Genomic DNA, 15900 nt, shown 5'->3' on the forward strand with positions numbered 1-15900 from the left:
AGATTCCCGGATTCCCAGCATTTCTCCTCATTGTGTCCCAAAAGGCGTGTTTTTACAGCATGAGTGTACACTCTAAATATTTCTACAGCACAGAGCAGACATGAGCACTTGTGTTACGTCTATGTGGAGCTTGATGAGTCAGCCTGGAGCCCTCTGCTGTGCTGGCTGCACTCTGCACATCCACATCGGCCAAGATTCCTCTATCTAGTGTCAGTGTGGGATCCATGTGTTAGTGGAGTTACAGCTAGTCCTGATAAGAAGTTGACAAGTGACATATCCTGCACTAGCTGCGAAATACCCCTATGAGAGCAAGATATCAAAACAAAACTTCAACAGTAAAGACGTGAACCTTAAGCTGACAAAAAGCAATTTCATCAATTTCGTAATTGTTCACAGAATAAGAAGGAATTTATATTATTATACACATTGTCTCTGGGTTGCCTAAATTTCTGACAAAAATATAGGAAGTCAGAATGAAGAACTGGGAAATGTGCCAGGTTAAAAAGGCAAATTAATACCTATGGAGCCCCAATTAAATCCACCAGTTCCCACTGTTTTTGGCATAAATGTTCTCATGAGTCCTCATTACACAGACCTACCTAAGGTCATGTTCAGCCTGACAGTAGCCTCCTCATTCTTTTACTGAGAGTGCTTAAGTTGTAACATGAATGCTACTGCTTACGTCACAATCAGGTTGCTGATAACTTTCCAGTCTTAAAATTATGTCTGATTGTTTAATTATGACAATTCCAACCTGTTGTGGCATCTGGAAAGCCTGTAACCATTGAATCTTTACCTTCAACTGGACCTCTGGATATTAGTTCATGGTCTCACCGATACCTGAAGCCACTGTACTACTTGTTTAAAACCACGAATTCCATATTCTTTGAAAATTTGCAGTACAGTCACTAGAGACAAAAAGAAATGCTGCTCAAACAGAAACTATCCTGCTACACCCCCAAGAGCAAATTAACACCCACAAGAGAGTTTTCAGTCTTACTGGCAGCTGGGTTTAAGCTGCTGAGCAGGAATGTTGGGAACAGAGGATGTGACCGAGCGAGGAATGGGGATGGACAACGTATATCTAGGCCTAGCACCATACACACAGATTCAGCGTAAAGCAAACATGCAGACAACACCAGACCATAAACATCCTGCAGCTGCACGCATGCACACACACAGACCATTATGAACACAGAAGATCTGCTTTCTTTAATAATCTCCATCCTATTTTATTGGCGTTTATCAACACTGTTTTCATAGGCTGCTTGTTGTTTTTCCTCAAAAGCGGAAGTGCTATTTCTAGCCACAATGTGTACCCTTTGTCCTCTGCTTCTGCTGGCCTTGATTTTTATCAGGGCTGTCCTACTCTCTACATCCCCTCTTGACAGAAAAAACACACACAGCACTCACATCGAGAAAACACATGATGAGAAAGCTGGAGGAGCCACCAATCATTTTCAGTTTTACAGCTCCACTTGTCTTAGCGTCTTCATTTTGGTGTCTATCTGGCTGTTTGGCCCACACACCGTGGGATGTGGCTTCCTGTCAAGCGTATTGTCGAATTGGCTTCCTGTTTATGAGCTACTCTCATAGATCAGGGGAGGAGTGAAAGCTATGACTAAAACCACCCATCCTGTGGGAAAGGGAGTAAAATAGCTATTCTTTCTCCTGCCTGAGTTTAGTCCTTCAATTCGATCACAGCATTATCTGAAAATAATATAAAAAAACAAGGGACACAAAATGACTTCAGTGGGTCAGCATGAATTGTTTATCTCTTTGACAGTTTCAGGGGTGCCAGATCTTTCCCATAATTGAGTGCACTCTTTGCTTTTTGAAGAAGACAACACACACACACACATTTAAAAAAAAAGAAACAATACTTTATAATCTGTAAAAATCAATCATGTGACAAACATCTGCTTTTTCCATGTCACAAACAACAACATGTAATGACATGGACTAACACTTTCAGCTTTAACTTTAACTTTTCTGAGGTCCAAAACAAATGGCACAGTGATAATGTTGTTACAGGCACTACTACAGCATAACCAAACCATGAGCTGTACCCAAGATGGGTTTGATAAGCAAATCAGGTAGAGTCTTAAAAATGCTTTCAATATGGAGCTCCCGCCGGTCGCCATTTTGAATATCTGAGCCCTGTCAACAGGAGTGCTCACAGAGTTTTGAGCTCTATGAAGAAACAACTCCGGGCGTGTCTATACCTGCTGCACGCAAACTTAAATAAAAGCTGTAACAGAGGAAAAGCTGTGCAAAAACAAAAATACAACTGAGACATTCTGGTGCAAATTTGATTGCTGTAGAAATAAAAAACAAACTTGGCTCTGTGACTTGATATGTGTCTGACAGAGGATATGGCTTCTCACAACCCCCGGCAATGCAACTTTACCATAAAAAAAAAAAAAAACACAAATAATTTGATCAACTAGATTATGATTATAATCAACTAACCTATCAGCTAAAAAACTCAGTTGTTGATTAGATGTTGAGAAATTTTAGGATTTGCACTTCTCATTTTTAGAATGATATATTGTAAAGTGAACACACTTCTTTGGCGCAAACTAAGACTTTCTCAAGTCAAAACGTTTGCCTCTGGCGACCTATGACTTGTGTTACTACCCTAAAATATGTCAGCAGCCTACTGAGTGCTGCTGAGCTACTAAACGTGAGACTTTCAACAAAACCCCTCTCCATTGAATACTAAATAGATTTTGTCTGATTGCATTAACGCAGTGGCTGTACTGAAACACTGGCCTGAGTGGAAAGGAGGGCTGCAGCCGAGGCAGAAAGAAGGTTAAAATATGATTATGGGGAGAGGATGATGACTATCAGACCACGGGGGCATTAGTGCCAGGCAGGGCACATTGTTCTGCAGAGCCCATTAGAGCTCACAGCGCCCTTCATTAGACAACCATTAGAGACAACTACTTTAACTTCCCAGCCCACCCACCTCTAAGTGGCAGAGACAAATGGATTTGAAGAGAATCGACTGTTCCCCCTCTCCCGTCTCTCTGCCTGTACAAACAATGCAGCTGTGTGCCAGGCCAGCCAGGGCCACTGAAGTCAAGACAATGTAGGTTCTCCCTCTCCATCAGCAGAACAAAGCAGCAGCAGCGTATAACAGGATCACTCAGTCAGATTTTCACTGCTCTCTAACACGATTAACGGTGATGCAAGTCAAGGGTGTTAATTAATGCGGGCAGGCTACTAGAGCCAAAGAAATGGATGCATCACGCTGAGAAACAAGGGCTGCACACATTTCTATACTATAGTGAAATGACTAACAACCTTATGTAAAAGAATTACAACCACCTTTAATACTGTTTAAACAGCACTACAGCTGGAATGTGCTAAGAGGGATGAGGATACTGACACTGGAGAAGTCTGTCTGCTCTCACACCTGTTGCTTCAGATACCTCAGGATTCACTGCAAATGACACTGAGCCAAAAACTGTCCAAACTGTGTTAGACCTCCACACTTCTAAATATGTGGCTTAACCATCTGTGGTTATGACAGGACACAAAGCTCAACGCAGATATTTTTATTGGGGAAAATTCCCAAACATTAAATTGTGGCAAGGGAACAGTTAGATTAATGCAATATCCAATAAATATTTTGTTAAGTCTTCATAACAAATAGTAAAATAAATTAGACGTATTTGTAGTTTTATAATCTGTAATTGGGTAAGGGAAGAACAAATGACAATGGAAACGCAGTATTCCAAGGGAAGGCGTGGGAGGTTTTTGGTTCATAAAACACGCACATGACGGGGGGATAGTACAAATGGCAGAGTAGTAAACACTGCAAACCAGGCCAGAAACAGACGCGCCACCACTCACATTTGATTCCTGAGATTTACTGTTCAACACTCACCCGCTAACAAAATAAAATCTGTGTATGTCACACATACAGCCTTTACAGGTTTTTAAGCCCAGTCCTGTCAAGTGCTTAAGCGATATTCAAGTAAAAAGTCTTTCCTTGCTGTTATATCACTCACCTACTCCGTCTTCCGATTTTAACACCATCCTGTCTGCGCTTCGCGGGTTCGAGTCGGGAAAGTTTCAAGAGATTTCCGAGCGTCAAAACTTTGACAGGAAACGGTTATTTCTAAATATATTGGTCTTTTTTGTTTTTATTATCGTGTTAAACACTCCAGGGAATGGTTTCCTCGATAAATGAAGAGTGGCTGTGTCGACAGCTCAAGGGAGTGGTTTAACGAGAGACGAGGACTTTAACCAACCAATGTTCCTGCGCGTCTCTGTCAACACCTGCAAAATACACATAAGCTTCTGGTTGCGGTTTTCAAAATAAAACTCCAATGAACTAATTGCGTTTTAGGAAGCACAGATATTAACATTTGTATTTGTAACTACAGAAAGTAGCAAGTTTATTTAAATATTTAACGATGTGAAAATATTTCTTTGTTTAACAAACTGCAAAAAGACAAAATATTACATAAAATATTTAGGGCTTTAGGGCAAATATAGTTTATTCCATATAATATTAATAATCACGATTTGAGACGTATTTTGAAGGACACGTCGCACTATATCCGTTTACAGTCTCTGCTGACGTGACGCTGCCCAGGGTGGAGGTGCAGCACACAGACCCAGTGACGCGTTTGCCGCTTGAGCCCAGTCTCGCTCTGTGCTGCGCACATGCCAACACTCACACGCACACCCGTGTTTGTGGGACAGGGTCGGCCTGGTGCAGGAAGGGAGTGATTGACACGCACAGACAGCACGTCACTGCTGCTGATCTTGCGTATATCGCTGCGTTTGATTCACCACATCCTCTGACAGCAGTTTTACCTCGGAAACAAATGTAGGCCTGAAATTTTTTTTTTTTTGGGGGGGGGGGTTGTTTTAGAAAATAGCAACAACACCTGTCTGCGGCAAAGACAAAGCATAAGGTTTCAAACCAAGTTCGCACACCTGCTCAAACAAAGCCACTGTATATACCCCATAAATACACTCATTTCATTTATTATTATTAATTATTTTCTCCCTGGCGCTGCCTAATCTGATGATATTTTGTAATAACATATCAAAAACCTAAAAGCTATCATTGACTTACTGCAGCTCTTTTTGTATCATTAGTGATGTATCAATGTTAAAGCTAAGCGGTTGTTTCATTCTACTGTAATTATTACACAACTCAGGTCACCCCAGGACAACAAGCACAAACATTCAGGTATGTCATTAATGGTGTAACTGGTTCTACCAAATCCTGGCCACACGGAACAACATGTTTTAGGTGTTATGCAACTTTCCAGTTATCAGCCTCCTCTCACAAGAATGAAAGCCTCTTTTTTCACAGTGCACACAATCTATTCACGTTGTCAGTGAAGGCACATCTGATGGGGGTCTCTGTTAGTGGGGGAAAGTATGAGAACAGACAGCAGAGCTACCTCTAGCTTTCCATTCCCTTGTTAAAAGTGAATCAATCAGCCTGCTGTTTGTACAACACCTGCACAACTGTGCTGCTGCAAACACAGTAAAGGGCTGAGCCTGTTCCCATTCGTTGATGAATAGGACCAAGAGGAATGTACTCTCAGCTAAAGAAAGAGGCCAGGTAGAAGGGGAAAACTGTGCCTCTTTGTTTTTATTTTTTCTCTCCAACCATATCTGATGCTCCGGCAGACAGAATGCATGAGGATGATGGGTGTCTGGATGTGAAAATACCTTGCATCAAGACCAGACAGTAGAATTTGCCCCTTGATTAAAGACCATTAAAGACTCTTAAAAGCCAGTCTCCACAGCCACTTCATTTAAAGGGCTCGTCCCCCAGCTGTGGGACATGAATGCCTCATTTGTGTGATCCAGACCCAACAACTGAACTGACAATGTACTCTGTGTGAAGTAAACTCTACTCACACAAAGTTTCAATTCACTGTTATGAGTTCGTCCTTCATCTGTGCTAAAGAACCCAAAACGAGTGAATCCAGAGAGCTGTCTGACCTCTGAATGAGAAGATCTTCGTAGCATTTCAACACATCAAGTGTACTTTTGTCTGCAACGTCCTGATCTACACAAAAATGTGGAGAACTAACCCTCGTACAAATGTGATGTTAATGGAGTGTTTATGCAAAAATCCAATTAACGTCATGCTGAATTATAAAGTGTAAAAAGGTTTTTCTTCATGCATGTTACAAGATGCAGCTGACTTGGAGGAAACATTCTTCTGCTTTATTCATGCATCAGCATGCTTCAGCTTGAAAATAACAGGGACATCTGGTAATTTTAAGTGATAAAACAACAAACTATGACCTCAAAGCTTACAAAAATATGCACCCACACCTTTCTTGCCTTATCCAAAGTCTACGATCAGCTTAAAAATCGGAAAGCTCACTAATACCTGAAAACATCTGGCCTCACACAAGCCTTACTCACTGTTATGAAATAGCTATTGTCAATCTTGGCATATTATGATAAGAGCTCGGAATACAGTGTGTGCAAATGATGCTCAGGAAAGATCCTGGTTTGCAAGGTGCCTAACAATCAGTACAGGGTTCTTCCTCTACCTGCTGGATGACGGTATAAGCCAAGTTACTCACTTTAAACAGGAAGTCACTATCTCTCTGGAGAGTGTTTACTTATAATTGATGCAGGAGAACCTGATACCCTGATTTTAGCCTCTAGTGCAAGACAGGCTCCAAAAACACTGGATCATAGACTTTCAAAAAGATATTCACTCTATTTCTCAGTTAAATCCTTCATGTTTTGTAACCCCCCTTTGTTACCCCCTTTAATGGTCTGCTTGCTTGGGCAGACTGGTAACAGGTTCTATCAGTATGTGTCTGTTGTCAGCTCTCCACAATTATAGCTTTAACTGTAACTACACAACAGGGTCATTCGTGAGTCCTGTTATTAGCTCATCTCTGTTTGACTGAGGTTTAAATGACGACGTTAGATGGAGAATGGAGATACTAAGAATGACCCCTGCTGTTCATTTCTAGTAGTTACAGTTCTACATTCTGAATAGAGATGTAGGTTACAGTAGTGACAGGAACTGGCTTAAAGGTCACACAGGAGGAGGGAGAACTTGTTGTTTGACTCAAAAGTAAAAAATAATTTAACATAAATGAATCAAGGTTAGGGATCAATGATATCAGTAAGGTAAGTAAGTGCATGGATGAACAAGGAAGCAAACCAAAACAACCACACAGGAGCTGAGAAAAAGAGGAACTGATCAGGGAAACACTGAAGGTTTTCAGGCCCAGCAGCTCAGGTGGACCTCCTCTCACTGATGACTACTTGTGCTGGTTAAACCCTGAAGTAGGGGGAGAGCAGAGATCAACCCAACCCTCATATTAAAAGCATTTAGCAGTGCATAGCATTTTCATATCTGTTTTTCTCAGCCTATGACATACAAACAAAATTCAACCACTGCAAAGTGGCTTATTGAGAAATGGGAAGTTACTGTCAACAAGTAAACACCGGGCATCTCAAATGGCTCTGTTACCATTAGGATTATGCATCGTAGACATTCTTTGGCATAAGCAGTGGTTACAATTATGTTGCTCCATGCATGACTCATTACATGAGCTGAATTTAAAACCACTGCTTTTCTTTTTCAGGTGCAGTCAACGGTAATGAAACCTTTGGCTCAATCTATCCTATAATTTTCTGGGTAAGAAGGCGTGTAGACCTGAGTGATTAATTATTGACATGAGTCACACAATAAATACAAGAACACATCTATCTTTCCTGTCACTTTCCTAACGTGGATGTGTGTGTGGAAAAACATAAAGCATATACATTACATAACATGTTTGTCAAATACTGTAGCCTGGACAGGAGACAACCTGCCTTTATAAAAGCCTATAGTAGTACTCTGTTACACTTACACACATTAGCTGTACATACAGAAATGTTGTTGTCAGAAGCTGTGGCTTCCAAAAACATTTTAGGAAGAAGGTGTGAAATGCAGAAAGCTCTTGATGAAGTAGGACAGCTGATGGCCTGCATGTCTAGGACAAGTCACTCTTCCTCAGGCTAGGCCCCTTGGTAATTTGCATTCAGTTTTGCAGCTGACATGGACAGCTCAACAATTTCTATCACACACTGACAAAGCAATTGTTCATCGGTAATTAAAGATGCATGAGTCTGACTAATAAGCAGTCTTGAGGAATGACAAAATAAAACCCCTGCTGTTCATAGATGGGGTGTGGGGGCGTGTCTGCAGGCATGAAAGCTTGATGAGCTGGAGGTCAGCATGTCTACACATTCATGCTACAACAATAGGACTTGCACTACATTATTTCCCAGTTTCCCAGCAGCTGTGTTACCATGCATGTTCATCTTAGGCCATTTTATCAAGATAATAACCAAGAAGTAAAAGGAAAAACAAATCCTCCCATGTCATCAGAAAGATCTTATTTGGGTCATAGAGCTGTGTGGATTTCATCTGCCTTTGTTTGGATTCCCACACACTCCACTTTGCAGCAGCTGCGTCCATCTGGTTAGGCATCTAAAACAAATCAAACCGTATTACTAAAGGAAAGCAGTTCAGTCTCACCTAAAACTTTCTCTAAAGCAAAGTACACATTAAATTAGACTCATTGACTAACATATTCTTCATGCACCCAGGCATACTGATTAATTAGGTCTTATAATCAGTCTGAGCATTAGATAATCATTATATAAAGGCAGACGTTTCTGTCCTATAACCCAGTCAGTCCCAAACTGGAGGCGTGGACCCTCCAAGAGGTTGTATGAAAATCACATCCCAGAGGTACCACTACATGAAAAATACATTTAACATAAATTACAGGTATAGAGCATATGAAATCCACTGCCTTTAACCATGTTTTACAGTTGGGTTCCCTGGGGCCCCAAATGCAAGTAATGAGTAATTATTTGTAGCAGATTTCTGAAACTCATGCTTAGAGCAAAGTTCATAAAATTAAGAAAAGGCATGTTATATCAAACTAAAACAAGCAGGTTTTTGAGCTGTCAAAAAGGAATCTTGGGCCTTTGGGGCCCCCAAAAAAACCCATTAATGCTAAAGGCCTACAAGCCAAAAAGGCTCTGCATCGTCACTACTGCACACTACCCTTATTTACAAGCTAATCTGCCAAATATTTTCAAACACTCGCCGTTGCTGACAGCCTTGTTTATATTCCCAAACAGATCACTGAGTCCTCACCTGCCCCTGGAGCTCACACGGGTAATTTCCATGCCAGAGAGTCCGGGCACACCTGCCTCGCAGCGCCCACAGCCCTCGAAACAGGACTGATATTGATCAGCTAAAAGTTACTGTCATATCTGCTTTAAGCAAAACAGTGGAAGCTATTATTCTCAGCCTGTGTCCTGTGAAGATGAATTCTGCCTCTTTAAGACTCACAGTAACATCTAAAGGCAATAAGGCTACTGACATAAAACTTGATATGTGACTCTTAAATTTAGAAGAAAAGGAGAAGACTGAAACATCAGCTGGGATCTCTTGAGAAATATCACATCACTAGTGGCTATGAGGTGAGTGACTTTCTTCTGCTTCTCACTTACGCATTGTGAACGTGTTGGACACCTATTAGATGAGTGACACATGATTAAAAACAGAAATGCTTCATAATGACATGAATGTTTTTATTTATTACAGTTTAACCAAAACCTGACACTTGCAAGCGGGAGACAGCTGAAGCTAAGCCTGTTTCACTTCATCTTCAGCCCACAAATGAAATGACACGCCAGAACTGCATTTCCACCCAGTGTGTCACTGATTTTTGTTTTCTTGACAAAAATCTACTTTTACCAGAACAACCTACTTCCCTTCTTGAATATCCAAACCTATGAAAAGTCCCCTATTTTATGCATGTCCCTGGTGCTGAATCAGGTGTTTTGAAATCACTGAGACCGCACTGTTTCCCTTGGTAGGGACTCAGTCAGCTGATTCACCACAGCCCAGCAAAGCTGCTTTAGTCATGTCAACATTCTCTGCCAACACAATTGCAAACACTCCCCGTGAGAATTTGCACACCACCCCACAGTCTAACGTAACACAGTTGCAAAAGTTAACACCCAATCCACAACAAAAACTAAACACATACATTCAGATCTTGTTATGACTACAGAGTCAAAGGACAAATCTGATAATATGGGGACAGATGGTGAGTAAACACAAACTCCTAAAGACACCAACCTCTTAGCCAGCCTCACTCCTGCCTGCTGCTCAGGCTGTAATTAAACTGGCAAGCACAGAGTTTTTATTCCAGGTTGATGAGGTGATCGCCAGTAAACACGACACTACCACCCCTGTCTTAGATGCACATGACAACTAGCAACAGGGGCAAGAGGAGATATTTACATACACAGCCCAGCAGGACAGGATCAAACAAACAAAACAACAAACAAACATGAGTCTTTGACAGCGCTGACAATGTGTGGTTGACAAGCTGCGTTTTCACCTGAAGTTTCATGGGTGGGTTTGTCGAAAATGAGATCCATATTGTAAGTCATACCCTGAGCTTTCTGTCCCTCTGTGTGTGTGTGTGTGTGTGTGTGTGTGTGTGTGTGTGTGTGTGTGTGTGTGTGTGTGTGCGTGCGCTGATGGCAGAGGTTTAAGTTGTGCTAAATGAGAGAGCCTCTTTAAGCCACAACAAGCTCCCTCTATTTCTGTCCATCTGTTTGTGCCAGTGGTCACACAAGCACATACAAGCACGTAGACACTGTCAATCAACAGGTTATATAGAGAGAAATCATTCAAGTTAATGTAGGATTGTAGTAATGTTACAGTCATGTCAACAACCAAGCAACAAAAAAAAAAAAAATGTTAGTGCAACTCAGTATGTAGTTCAGGTCTGACAGCTTGGACTGTACCTGGAGCTTGCTGAGGTGACTTTACAGCTGGACACAAGAATGTCTGAAGGCTGGAAACACAAAGTTCACTCACTGTCCCCATAACTGCACTGGTGATATGTGTCCGTCTGTGGTTGTGTTATGTCCAAAGTTTCTTTTTGATGATTTAGACCGAAATGGAGGAAAAAGGAACTTGCAAAGGTCCAGGCCTCCCGCTGTCACTGCCGCTGCTGACGGTCTGACTCTGAGCTCCCAGTCGCTCTGACCATGGAGAGACTCCAGCTATAAGGTCCTGCAGTGATTCACTCTGCTTCCTCTGCTTCACATAATCCCCCAGTTGGATCAATTATCCACTCCCTGGAGCCAATCTCTCATGCTCACCTACTTTCTCTTCCCCCTCAGTTAAAATGTGCAACTTGCTAGGACACTAAAATCACTTCTGCTTTCTCACTGTTCCCCTTTTGCGCTAGTGTCTCAGCCTCCCTCTATCCTCCTCTGCTCTTTCGCTCTCTCTCCCTCTCTCTCTTTCTCTCCCACTTGCACTCGCTTGCTATTTACCCAAGCAGATATTCTTAGCGCTTACAGATTGCACACAAAAATACAAAGTTAAATTTAAAACACATATTAATGAAACCTTCAGGACAGAGCTCTGTTATCTATGACTTGTTCTACACTCAAGTATTGCAGAGAACAACATCACTGGGAAACAGAAAACAATAAAGGGGAAATTTAAAGTTTTACTATGTATTTCATGGAAAGTTATCAACAACATGTCATTGTGATGTGGTGTAGTTTTTGAGTTCTAACCCTGTCCCCTATTGCTTTTACTTCCATTTCACTCATCAATTTTGGCTTCAAAAGTCTTGTACATAAAATCAAGATTTCATTGTTGCTGGGCAACAGAGTAGAAGAAATGGTTTGCTCCTGGGCAAAACACTGTGAGCCATTTATTTTGATTGTATCATTTTCACCACAGTTGAGACCTAGCTTATATCACAAAATCACATTTTGGGGCCTTGGAGTGACATAACACACATGGGTTATTTCTCTCTCTCCTCTCTCTTTGTCGCTCTCTTACTAACAAGCTCACACAGTCTCACAACAACGAAATGGTCCATTTCATCTACAGTTGTGTTCAGAATCAACAATTTCTTTCTGGATTTTCACTTCCTTTTTTGGAGGAAAGCATAAATTGTTGACCTCCACTCTGTACTACCCCACCTGTCACTGTGAATTAACTCTCCTGTCAGTCACACACTTTTCTCACTCCTCTCGCACAGCCTCTTGCACTCAGTGTAAGCCATCAATTAATTCTTTAATTAAGTCTGACCTCTCCGTCAATCACACCGCCGAGGGAGGCATGTCATCCCTCAGGCTGGGTTGCGATTACTGAATTTTTTTTTATGTAGCCATCAGACCGACCCCTGCATGAACTGCAAAGTCAGTCCTGGCCACTTAAAAATGCTTCAGCTGCACATCACCCACAGAAACAGTCATGTCACAGAGAGAACAGAGAAACAGCACACAACACGATGAAGTCAGCACAAATGCTTCGCTCTCTCTCTCTCTCTTTTTTTTTAGAATACATATCCTCCCTCCATCAGCTTTAACTCTCAGTAGCTCTCTGAATGAGAATATTTTGTCAGCAACTTACAGAGCACCTGCAGAGAATATGAACATGTGAAAAGGTGGATAGAGATGGATAGCTAGATAGATAAAATTACATTTGAATGTGCACCTGAAACATGAAACAAACATCTTCAATGAGCAGGAACTGTGGCTGATAAGAAGCAATTTCTTTTGCATACTGCTGTACATGCAGGCCTGGCCTTGAACTGGATCCAAATGAATAGTCTGCTTTAGCAGTAAAGCACACATGCCACCAGGTGGACACAACATGAAACAACACTCTTGCTTCATCTATTACACCTTCTGGAGGCTACATTTCAAATGCACACAGGCTGAACAACTAAGTGGAACACCCATAGAGAACACCCATTACCAAACATCAGAAATCCTTCAGCTGCTGCAGTAAACAGTCTACTAGAGCACTGTGTTGAAAATTAGTCATGTTTGTCCTCAGCCAGGTAAGGTAGACTAGTCATCTCTGCAGTTGTACATAAAGCCTACACAGAGCTGGCTGATCTGTGTTGGTTGATTCCTACATAGCATCCTAAAATTAGCAACACCCTCAACTAGTTGGGTGGGAGCAGGACTAACACTTCTCAACTGAATATAATCATCACACAGGATGAGGCTTGTCAACTTGAATACAGAGAATGTACTTTGAGAAGATCTTCCTGATAGTACTGTGAGTACCAGCACTATTCAATTTTCATTCAGCTTTTCTCTTCAGTCAATAATCTTAATTTAGCTTTTCTTTATCTGCACCACTCTGGGATTGTGATTGAAAGGGATGACTGCTAGCAAGGTCATAAGCAGGTTTATTTTTAGACTGGTTTATTATGTGGTTAAAAAACAAGAACTGCAGCACAAGTGGAGATTTACATAGACTTTGAACTTTGACAGATTTCAGCTTCTTTTTGTTATGTGTTATGAGTTTCATGTCCCATTTTTTTTGGAACAAGATATGTTTGCATAAATCCACTGAGACTCTGCTGCTGCTGCTTTGACAGTCTTTCTATAAGTGTGCTCTGAATGTGAAAGGAGCTTAGTGCTGGAATAAACCTGACTTGCCATCACATGAGCTGAGAGTGACAGTCTACAGTAGGAAAACAAAATATTACAGGCCAGTAGAAGCAACAATATCTTTGTCAATCACTCAGCAGCCAAAAAGGGGTCAAACTAAGAGACTGAGGACAGCCATAACCACAGCCATAACTGCTGCTATAGTGCACCACCTATGAACAGGCAGACTATTTTCTTTGTGTGCACATATTTCCTTTTGCACTTTGACACCCTGCAGCTCAAAGCCTTTGAAGTGAGTCTTGAAAAAGCGCCGCACCCAATGAATCCCAAGATAGCTGATTTCGGGTACCAGCACCTAGCAACATCATAGAATCATAGTGCCAAAACACAGTATGCAAATCCTGTCAATTTCTTGGAAGTGACTGCACTTCACTATCACTACACTGCAAGTCCCCACACAAATATAATACTTGTGTTGCATAAGTGTGATCTACATATAAACACAGTTAAACCGAAATAAAATAGTCTTGGCAGAGGATGGATTACTTCTATCTTCTCTTCTTCTCAGACTTCAATTATGCTGAACAGTCAGTGTTCAGGGACAGAAGAGATGATGTGACTTGTATGTACCCGATTCAGATTCACAAGCTGTTGATTTGACTGTGGAGGTGTCAGGCACAGTGAAAGTGTTATTTGAATGTTCTAAGAGCTTCTCTTATGCCTCGCTCTTTAGCAGATAATTACATAATCACAGACCGATTCTTCAGTTCAGAATTACAAATAGGAAAGTACTAACGAACGAAGACTGCCACATAACTCACTCTGGGGCTGAGAGAAAACATGTTAGATGGGCTTTCCAGACTGGCAGAAGTCACTACTGGACTCTTTCTACCCTGCTGAATGTCCAGTATGTCAAAAACTCAATCAAAAGGCAGATACTTTGTAAGGGAAACATTAGTAGAAGATACTTTTTCGCCCTAAGTTGAGACACTAAGCATATAAGTCGACATTCTCAAACATGTATTTCTAATTAAACTATACTGAAACTTTTAAATGTCCTATTGTCCTGCACATGAGTCACAGAAAGTCCTACCTCCTTTTAACAGAGCATCAGTTGGAATCGTGCAATGAGGCCATTGCTGGTGATTCTATTTTGAGATGCATTAAGCTCACAGAAAAACTAAACAGCTAAATAATTGATATCAAGCCTCTATCACAGCCTACTCTGAGCCACCAGCTAGTTCATCATGGTCTGACATTATTATCAGGATCACGCCATGCATGATGTCAGAAGATGATTCATTTTAGCAATAAGGTTGGTTTTATATAAAAAAAACAAAAAGGCATTTTGTAAAAAAGGTGTCATCTAAATAAACCATGTACATTTGAATAGATAAATAACTTTGGATCCCAGGAGAGCAGCAACTTTTCTGCTCCCTCATTGCCTTTAGTTTGCTGGGTTAATGTGTGTATTTACACAGTGTCATAGCTGCAGCGTGGTGCTTAATAATACATCATACAGTTCTTTTTATATCCTTTTGGCTGTGAAGACCAGAGTCCACCTGTTTTGAAGGTGGCTTATAAAAGCCAAACCGGTTACTTCCTTTCCTGTGTAGCTCATATATTTAAATTAGACAGTAAAGCATGACAGAGCCTAATGCAGACTGTGTGCAGTATGTCATCCTGTCATCTTCACACTTCTACACTATGACCATCAACTACAGTCTTTTCTGATCATCTGGCACAGCAGAGCACCAATATTACAGCCAGCGATGCTAAAACAAGCCCACATCCCAGGTTGTGACTATGACGCAGATCAAAACATCCATTAAATGACAAACACTTTATAAAAACAAACCGTAATTCTCCCCCTCCATCCTGGTGGTCCTGATGCTGCTGCAGGCGTCACTGTCCGGGTATGTCTCTCGCCAAGTACCCGCTGCAGTCCGGATACCTTCTTCCTTCCTGCCCCTTCTCGTCTCTTCCTGGCTCTGCCCTCTCTCTCTCCTCCCAAGATCTCAACTTGATGGCAGGGTCTTTTAGATACAAGCTCACTCCTTCTCGCTTCTTCTCCGCTTGTTGCTGTTCAGTTCGTCTGCAGTTGCCGTTTAAGATGCGTAACCAATGTTGTCTGGCCGCTAATATTCGACCAGAAAACCCGGCGCACATGCTGGCCCCTCCCACTCCAGGTGTGATGTCACGCTCTAACCTTTTCTTAACCAACAACTTTGCTGAACAGTGGTAGCCAATGATTTCCTCCGCATTTACTGGGTGAACACAGAACCTGCATGCACATTCTGCTTAGATTTAACTTCTTAAATGGAGTCAGGAATCCAACAGTAAAGTTACAGCTGAAACTATAATTCTCCATAAACCTGAGGGGAGCTGACCTCTTAACACTGTATCATTTAATACAAAACAAACACAAAA

At 41.5% G+C, this 15900-nt stretch overlaps 1 protein-coding gene across 3 annotated transcripts in view; it reads right to left on the reverse strand.

The window, feature by feature from the left end:
* cyth1a (cytohesin 1a) overlaps positions 1-15605 on the reverse strand; it is a 35541-nt gene extending 19936 nt beyond the window's left edge. Inside the window, exon 1 of one of the 3 annotated variants that reach the window (XM_026324122.2) lies at positions 15329-15605. In XM_026324122.2, coding sequence (XP_026179907.1) covers positions 15329-15347 — 19 coding nt within the window. In that variant the 5' untranslated portion in view covers positions 15348-15605. Of the gene's footprint in view, positions 1-4019; positions 4283-10842; positions 11291-15328 lie in introns of those variants that run through there. The other 2 variants (XM_026324120.2, XM_026324121.2) reach the window with 2 other exon arrangements.
* Between the last annotated feature and the right edge of the window lie 295 nt (positions 15606-15900).

The sequence above is a fragment of the Mastacembelus armatus genome, chromosome 8, assembly GCF_900324485.2.
Source record: "Mastacembelus armatus chromosome 8, fMasArm1.2, whole genome shotgun sequence".
NCBI lineage: Eukaryota > Metazoa > Chordata > Actinopteri > Synbranchiformes > Mastacembelidae > Mastacembelus > Mastacembelus armatus.